Genomic DNA, 9,739 nt, shown 5'->3' with positions numbered 1-9,739 from the left:
GATATTACGCTAAGTCACCGGTCTCATCAAGCAAAGGAGGAAATGAGGTCCCAAAATTGAGCACAGCGTGGAATCTTAGATATCCTGAGATTGGAAACCAAAAGAATTCAAGAATGTCACCTTCAACCGTCAACTCTCACATAGCAATATGACATTAATTGGTAGGGATAAGAATACAATGATTGTGGTCCATTTTACAACTTGATCTTTTTCTCTCCATAAAAAAGGATGGAATCTTAATAAACCTGGACAACCTAATAGGAACTTTAAAAGGGATGGCATCTTAATAAACCTTAACTATCAATAATCTTGCACAAATTTAGTATATAATCAAGGTTCAAAACATTTGTAATTGTGCAAAATGTTTGATACTGCAATCAGGACTACTGAACTACACATTGTAAAGCAGAAAAGAGGCATATTGTGGAGCATAATATGGCCCCCCTTTTTGGGCAATCTGAAAAGGGCTGGGTTATGGCCCTCTTCATTTAAATGTTCCAACCCATTTCACTCGTGATGAGTGCAGCTCAGCTGCCATCTTCACTGGAACATAATCTTAGCCGGCAAGTTGGTCATTAACATAGGTGAATTGGAAACCACTTCTAGGAAGAATAAATTTCATAACTTCTACAGTGTTACTGAACATCTTCTGTGATTCTAATCCTAGCTACCAGGTATCAATTACACTTAATGGTAGCACTGCTTAGTCTTTCCTATGAAATACAAGGATTATTTCAACCAAAATTCATAATTCTGATTGTAATTCAAAGAATTGCAATAGCTAAAAAATGTAACAAATATGCCAACATTTAAGTACCATTCAACATCTTCAAAAAGCAGCTTTTACCTAATTTTCTCATGAATCATCTTGGCAGGGAGTCCAAGCAAACTGCATAGCACAGCCTCGTGAGGCACGTCACTTAAAATGTATTGCTTAGAAAAATGTTTTCCCCGTTGGTTGCTTTTCTTCCCAAAATTTGGTTCTAGCCGTGCCACTTGTGCCACAACAAAATCCTTTCTCATACCTACTCTGGATGATGTTTCAGTTACTCCACCAGAAAAATGAAAGTTGAACCCACTGCTAAAAATAAAAAATACAAAGTTGAAATGTAACCCAACAACTGGGAGCTTTACTCTTGAGTTTTGAAGCTTTCCTCTAGAATTTAAACAACATGAATCTTCAACTTCCATTATAAAGGCAGACACCAACCTCCCATGAGTTGTCAATCATCTTTTCCAGATTGTTCTTTTGACCCATAATAGGTTGAAATGTGAAAAAAAGAATGTTGCTAAGGGGGTGCTTATGGGAGTTGCAATTCAATTTTGCCTCTAAACCTGGAGAAAGGAAAAAAGCAACATATAGAATATCAATTCCATAGCCCAACAAAGTATCAGGAAATAGATGAGTACTTTAAGAAAATATTACCGACCAAAAAAAGAAGTATGCCCTAAGATCAATGAAGTTCCCCCGATCTGATGACTGAACAATGTATGAAAATGCAAAAAGTTGGGATGTCATTCATGTCTATAGCAGCACTTGAAGTCCCTCTTTGCCAGAGCCCACCTAATACCTAGTCACACTTTTAATATTTTCTAGATGAAGGGGAATAAAAGAAGCCAACTTCCACCAAGGACACTCTGGAGGTTATGTCCTTTCAGAACTTCCCAGCAGAAGAGTTGCCCTCTGAGGGTTCATGAGAAGAAGCTGCTGCGTGTCCTTAGGAAGAACATTGAACACCGCCTGTAGATCTCCCTTCAGTTTCTGGCAAGTTGCTGCAGAGACTGCTTCAGCACTCTCAGACTGTTGCAGCCAAAGAAAACATTTAGTGAAGAAATAAACACAATGCTATGAAGTTGATTTACAAGAGCATAAACCGATAACGAGTCTCCTATAAATCAAAAAAGCATGGTAACAGTCAATTATGTCTTTGACAAAATTTGTATATTTATGGATGCATAAAGCGTTTTAGGAGGTGGTCAATGAGTATGACACTATAGGAATATAAAAAGGGGGTGGGGAGGGGTAATTGGTGTTTTCAAATGAGTAATTTTCCATAGCATTTGTAGGAGTTTATCTTTACCACTCAACATCAATTACATTATAGGATTTTGACATATGAACCCCATTATTAGAGTTTGCATGACAACACATGCAACATACATGTACCCGTGATTCAGCCATGATAGAAAAATAAATACTATCACAACCCAAATTCAAGTCCAAGTTGATTACCCAAGTACTCTTTTTGTTTTAATATAAAGGTTGTTACATGTTCAAGAAACTCTACATCCACATATTGTACACAGACTCCTATGCCGGTATGAACTTTTATTTCATAAAACATTCCTTCAAAGCATAAACATTGATAATAAAACTTAAACCTTAACCCCAAGGGGTGAAATTGCTTGTCATACACCTCTAGTTAACAAAAAATAGAATACTAAAGCCTTTACTTTAACTTGAAAATGAGAAGGGATATGCCCGCTTACATTTTCAATATGCTTATTAATCAATAATATATCAACATGCAACATTAAACCAATGAACAGTTTTGTAGGTATTCTATGTATCATTATTGATGAATGGAACAAGAAAACTCCATCAGTATCAACTACTTTGTTGTGAGATGCTTTTTGTATTCATCAAAATACATAATGACTCGTAGAACCAACTCCATCCTATATATACCCTACTCCTTGGTTACTCTTAGCACTGATGCCATCCAATCCTCATCCTACTCCCCAACCTACCTCATGAGCTCTGAACACACTATCTATCCACACATTATGATTTCATGGAGACCCCTTTGGTCATACCCACAAATTTGATTAATTACTCAACTTTCATACAAATAGAAGTGGATTTAATCTCGTGGTGGAACATATTCATCAGTCCCCAAGGTTCAGTTTATCTGATGGACATTTCAAACAGTGGGATTAGCTGGTGAATGGTTCAGTTTTTTCCCACAATTTTATGTAATTAATAATTACCTAAAAATAAGACTATACTTTGTTAAAGAGACAATAATAACTTGACGTTGCCGAAAAAAGTGAAATTACCGCCTTGTGACCTTGTCATGTCTCCTTGTGCCTAGATAATTCCAGTTCTGTTTGCGACTTGTACCCATGCTACACACAACTAACAAACTTGTACCCATATTACACACAACGAACAATCTATCTTCAAATGTAGATTTTTTCAAATAGAATAATATAGTACGACATGTATACTTGATCGATACAACGTCCCAATGATAAGCAAACTCTAATTATTATAGTTCAGACACAAACTCGAACACAGACGCAATGTAACAAACACGGGGCTGTTCGGGCCGGGCATAATGTAACGAAATCGGGCGCCGTGGTTATGATTTTTTTTTTTTTACCTCACACATATGGTCCAAAATGCACAGATACACATTTCATTATAGAATGAACATGGTTTTTGATGCAGGACAGTTTTATTAGGGTTCATATTCATATTATTATTATTATAAGAGAAAGTTTAATATTAGGTAATTTCTTTTCATTTTTAGTTTGCTTATATTAATTAGATTTCTTTATGCTATTAGTTTCCTTTACAGTTCTAAGTTTTTATTTATTATAAATATATGTACTAAAAAGAGCAGAAGAATAATTCAAATCAATTTAATCAATACTATTTCAGAATCCTCTACGAATTTCTTCAACTTTGTGGATTCAAAGTTACCTCTCGTTCCTTTTGAATGATTCATAGCTTCAGCTACGTCAGTTTTCAATGATTTTTAGTGATTTTTATTGAAATTTTAAAGATGACTGAAAAAATAATGACTAATACATGAACTTTAATTCATGAACAAGTTCCGCTCACAAGAAATTTGGTACCATGTTCAATAGCATTATATAATCAAGGCCCAACTTTTATAATCCAATTAGGCTTGTAATGAAAGGCTCGTAGATTAACTTAAGCATTATCAATTTCGAATCATTAGATTATAAGAGATCTAGCGGCTAGAAATAAACCCTACCCATCAAAATAAGATCACACCTCTCTTCAGAACTTCGAAGCAGCTGTCACACCTCTCTTTTCAAACCTTAGCAGCAGCTGTCACACCTCTCTCTCTCTCTCTCTCTCTCTCTATCCTCTATCTCATATTCTCATTTGTTTCATTCACTTTCTCTTTCTAATCTTTGCATTGCCATGGAAATGAAGATCTAAATTATGCAAGCACTAACACTGCAGCAACTCTTTACTCCCTACAACGTTAGTCCTGTGTTTTTCTATGTTGGATGAAGAAATATTTATTGTATTTTGAGTTTGGGGGAGTGAGAAAGCTTGTAGAGAGAGTGTTTGTGAAAAATGGAAGTAAAGCATGCTGCTGGTTCTATTTTAGATCCTCAAACAACCTTGCGCAAGTCTTGAGTAGCACCGATATAGAGACCGAAATTGGACTCGGCACTGGCCAAGTCCACAAACCAGGATTGTCATCTAGTGAGCCATGAATGGTCTATTAAAAGAATCTACCAAGGAACAATACATTGATAACAAAGTCTCGAGAAAAGATATATAGGAACAGTATATCATAATCACCTTACCAAAAAAAAAAAGTATATCACAATTACATACTCTTGAAATGATTCTGTGAAAAAATGATGGATAGAAATAAAATTGATGAAACATTGAATAAAACATAGAGAAAGGTAAAGAGGGATACAAGATCTGTAAATAAAACATTACGAGAAAATTTGTATTTGACAAGTAGGTAGTTTGTGAGGTACAAAAAGTGTGTGCCAATGCCATATAACATTTCTTTCTCCAAGGCAACTTGCCAAAAGTAATCTACCCATGTTGTACAGCATTCGTGGCAAACATTATTATATATTATGTTTCTCTTTTTTGTATTTTATTTTATTTTCTGTAATTCTAGTTCTCGCCTCTCTTATCTTTTCTTTCTATCTCTATTTGTTTTCTCTTTTTCATAACTATTTTTCTCTCCATTGGAATTTTTCTTCATTTCCTTTTTATTACCACTTTATTATACCTCTCCTTATTCTCATTTTTTATACCTATTTTAAAGAACTCTAGCATAAGGTTGCATCCACTATGATACAATACAACTACACAAACACCCATATCGCTAACTCTATGCTTTGTGCGTTCCTCATCTTTAAATACAAATGAAAGTCAATTCATTGAAAAAAAAATAAAATAAAAACCAAGTTTTGACCTCTACTGCAAAGAAAACTGTGCTAACTGCTAAGCTTAACATTATTGACAAACGTATGAAAAGTATTATTCTAATTAGAAATGTTATTTCTTGAAACTGCTCTAATCGTTGAAGACAAAAGTCTCGTGTTAGTATCAGATCATCGGACACCCAGAGAACAAAAAAAATTTCTGACGACCAGAAGAAACTCTTACCTGCATTTCTCCAAGATGTCTCTCAATTGTATTGAAGGGCTCAATATTTTCCAATTCAGAAGTTTTAGACAGAAATTGTTGTATATCAGCCTTCATTATTGCTTGCCTCCATAATCTATGTTGCTCCTGTTCAGCAACTGCACGCTTTCTTTGAAACCATGGCAGAAAGTTGTGTCCTTTCAAGAACCGCCTAGGCAGATATTTAAATCGTCTCAATTTCAGAAACAATTGAACAGTAGATTGGATACACTAAATAAAAAATTTCTAATGACCAAGGACAAAATCAAAGTGAAGAATACCTGTTTGGGAAAATAAAGCTAATGATAAATGGGGGTAGAGGGAAGGGAAGAAGCAGCAGTGTACTTACAAATAAAAATTATGTTTTACCTGTATAGGTCCAGCCAGTTCGATCTCATTCGCTTTGATAGAAACTTCCCTGGACCTCTTGCTGATAAGCTTCCTAGGAATTCATCAGCGCTGAAAGAAGGAAGAGGGGGAGGATCAACATATAGAGAAGATCCTTCAGAAGGTGTGGTAGCTCTAAAATACGGACCAAAAGGTGCCAAAAAGTTAGTAGTAAGCTCCAAAAAATGCCGACGTAATATCTCGTTGTTAACAACTGACATAGACTCCTCAACCCTTGGCAATATGCCCGCATCAATAAGCCTGCTTAAGATAGAAGTGTCTGGCTTCGTAATTGCAGCATAACTGCTCCAAATCGCTTCCTTGTGTTCTTTCATGAGACAAAGAGGACCATCTCTCATCAACTTCATGGCATTCAGCAAATTTGAAGGAGAAAACTTCTTAAAGGAAAGACCACGAGGACCAAATCCATCAGATCTGACAGAAGTTCTACTAGTGGATGCCCTTGGAGCTAGGGCAAGCTGGTTTGAATTAGGAGCTGGGCTTCCAACTGAAACAACGTGAGGAATATTGGTAAGAGATTTTAAGAAATAGAGGTTCGTCACGCCTAGAACCATCGGAGGAAATATATCCCCTTCTCGAAATGAGTTTAAATGGGCAAATTCTGGGTCATGGATGGTGAAGTAAGGCCTGAAATCAACACTATAAAGGAGTGGTGCAACCAAACTAACAAGACTAGCAACTGCCTCACAACACTGGGGAGGCGTTGGCGCTATGATAAGGATGGGTTCACCAAGAAGTAACAACTCCCATAACAACCAGAGCTGCAACAAAAGCCCCCGAAATGTACCAAAAAGATCTGAATCATGGAAAAGACCCTGTGGAACTGACTGACTGCTAGGAAGAAAAGGAGCCATAGAGGAAGCGGACTCTTCAAACAACACTCCACTATCCAAAGGCAAGCTATGAGCAGGTGGCAAGTCCACTTCAAGCTTAACACTCCCAAAGGGAAGCTTCATCCGCTTACCAGGCAGGGGAGCAGGCCACATTGAAACAAAACCAGCTATGTGCTCGAGAGCTTTATTTCCAATGTCAAAATACAAAGGACCCATGATTTGTAACAAACGTTTAAACACACTAGAAAAAGGACTGTGAGACAGAATTACCACAGATTTTTGTTCGCCACCCCGCTTTAGCCTCTCATCATGCCTCTGCCTATTAAACACAAAACCATACAAGTACCTTGAACTGTTACCATTCTGACTGCCACTCTTTTTTTGTAGTGACTTGTCAGTCACTGACTTTGGGGATACTTTTTTATCATCTGATTTAACTACTTCAGACGGAGACACATTTGCCACTTGAGAAATTTCCCGCTTTTTCAACCGGAAAAAGAAGATGCAATCATGTATACTTGAGCGATTATGGTGCTGGGAAACAGAATCTGGGAACGAACTAAAAGCAATTTCACGATCCTCTTGATGGGTAAGACAGCCAGAAGGGTAACACTCTTCAATGAGTTGACCCTGTTCAAGATCAAACCTAATGATGCAAAAGGCAACAACCCATCGCCGCAAAGAATTTGTGTCAATCTTTGAATGGGGGTCCAGCTTCCCCGAAAATGACGGAGACCGGCTCATTTTCAGCTAATTCAACACTGCCTTTCATCAATCACAGAAATCTCAAACACTTGCACCACCAATTCAAGACCTAATCAAGAAACCCAGAGAAACCCGTAAATTTTTAAGATGAATATCTACTCAAGATAAGAGGTTTCAGTGACCCTTAGAAAGAACAATGACATTCAAGAAATTGGAATTTGAAATCAGAAATGTACTGAATGGCAATCGGAGTAAACCACTGTGAGAGGGTTCTGTAAATCTACAGTACAGAACAGGAACAAACACCAACCGAAACTAAGAACTTGACCCAGTAGCATACATTAAATTTACAAAACGAAAGTAAACACATCAAGAAAATTATGTGATTTTTATAGTAAAGAACCCAGAATTCACTCTCTCTCAAGCGTGAATAAACTAAATGACGAGTGCTTTTCAGAGTAACAGTAAAGAAACAAACATTATCCGAAATCAGAACTCGAAAGCAAGATAAAGCATTGATTTTCAAATTGAAACCAACTAAATTCAAGAAGGTATTGAGAAATTCCAGTAAAGAATCAAACACAAAAAGTGATTCGAAAAACAAGAACTTGAAGAAGATCTATGAAATTAAAACTAATGGGTATATGCAGCAGATTACCTGAATTCAACAACCCAGAAGCTAGTTTGCATGAACCAATCTGGATCGATTGAAAATGAGCACCCACTTTGTTATTCGAAGGAAAAAAAAGAAAGCAGTAGTAGGTATTTCCAAGAAATCGAAGAAGATGAGAAAACAGTAGTGAAGGTCTTTGCCAGTGGAAGGGTTGAGAATGAGAGAATCTTTGTTATTGATGTTTAATTGTTTACACTTTACACACACATACTGGGAAGATCTCTGTCCGTGACTCTCTGTCCAACGTATTGGTGAAATTTTTAATTTGATTGAAAATAAATTGACGGATATCATAGGTATCGTCGTTCGGCCCGCCGGGTCCGACCCGGTCCTTTTCCGCTTTCGATCCTGCAGGGCCCAAGCAGTAATGGGCTTTGACTGGTCAACAAGGTTTTTTTTTTTTTTTTCCAGCTATTTTTTATATAGAAAAGAATACAGAGCAAAGAAAAATCCTGGTATATAAAAAATAAATGTTTTTAGGTGTGAATTATTTTATTATTAAATGTGATGTGTTATTTTATTATTAGATCACATAGGGGTAAATAGCTTTATCCTACTCCCAGTAAGAAGCTGAGCATTATCCAAAAAGAACAATGTCTAAAAAAAAATTACCTCTTTTATTCAGTGTTTGCATATAAATTTTTAAAATTTAAAAATACGTACAAATTGTCCTCTAACATCTCTTAACCGTTAATTTTGAAAAATATTTTTTATAAGAATCCTAAAATACCCTTAGAAACTAAAAATTACTGTTTTTGTTTTTATTTTGTTTAAAGGCATTTTAAGTAATTTCAATATTTGAACAAAATATCTTTATTTGCTCAATTTGAAAAATATAAAAATATATATATATATTTAACAGCAATAGATATTTGCACATCCGGTGTGTATAACCAATTTTTATTTTTATTTTTCACTTTACCTCACAAAAAATTATATCATGCTTAAATATTTCTATCAATAAAATATATTAACTTATATTGTAATATACTATATAAGTTATTCTTGCAGTCACATCATTCATTTTAATCCAAGAAAAATAACATGTTTTAAGACTCAAACATGGGTTCCTTGACAAAATCAGAGATATTCAAGACCAATTTCAAAAATTAAAGAGTCGGGTGAGTGGAATAAAGAAGAACATAAAAGATTTGAAAACAGAATTAAAGCTACGAGAGAAAGAAGATATTTTTTTGAAACATAAATATTTTAGAATTTTATGCAAATGTTGTGTTGTTTAAGTAATTGAGTTGTTATTCGTGTCTAAGAATTCGTATTCGAGCCTTTCACTCTTTTCCCCCTTTCTAATCGTTAAACCCTAACATTCTTATCCTCTGTATATATATATATATATATGGCCATCAAGCTAATTTCTTTTAAAAGAGGATGTGGTGTTTAATCCTCTTTCGAATGAAAGGTTGAAGATGACGATATAGGATGGGAAGATCTCTGTCCGTGACTCTCTGTCCAACGTATTGGTAAAATTTTTAATTTGATTGAAAATCAATTGACGGATATCATAGGTATCGTCATTCGGCCCTCCGGATCCGACCCGGTCCTTTTCCGCTTTCGATCCTTCAGGGCCCAAGCAGGGATGGGCTCTGACTGGTCAACAAGGTTTTTTGTTTTTTTTTTTCAGCTCTTTTTTATATAGAAAAGAATACAGAGCAAAGAAAAATCCTGGTATATAAAAAATGTCTT

General features: G+C 35.7%; 1 protein-coding gene across 1 annotated transcript; it reads right to left on the bottom strand.

Annotated features, from left to right (window-relative positions):
- Nucleotides 1-600: 600 nt before the first annotated feature.
- LOC132307792 (uncharacterized) lies at nt 601-8,306 on the bottom strand. The gene is made up of 5 exons (XM_059805657.1): nt 8,024-8,306; nt 5,789-7,474; nt 5,402-5,591; nt 1,431-1,801; nt 601-1,335 (listed from the first exon to the last, which is right to left on the bottom strand). The coding sequence occupies exons 2-4, from the start codon at nt 7,402-7,404 to the stop codon at nt 1,646-1,648; spliced, it is 1,962 nt and encodes a 653-aa protein (XP_059661640.1). The 5' UTR covers nt 7,405-7,474; nt 8,024-8,306; the 3' UTR covers nt 601-1,335; nt 1,431-1,645.
- Between the last annotated feature and the right edge of the window lie 1,433 nt (nt 8,307-9,739).

This window comes from Cornus florida, unplaced genomic scaffold (assembly GCF_030987335.1).
Source record: "Cornus florida cultivar Cherokee Brave unplaced genomic scaffold, ASM3098733v1 CherokeeBrave_3.0.0_Hap2_Chr05, whole genome shotgun sequence".
NCBI classification, from domain to species: domain Eukaryota; kingdom Viridiplantae; phylum Streptophyta; class Magnoliopsida; order Cornales; family Cornaceae; genus Cornus; species Cornus florida.
This window is presented reverse-complemented; position numbering and strand designations above follow the sequence as displayed.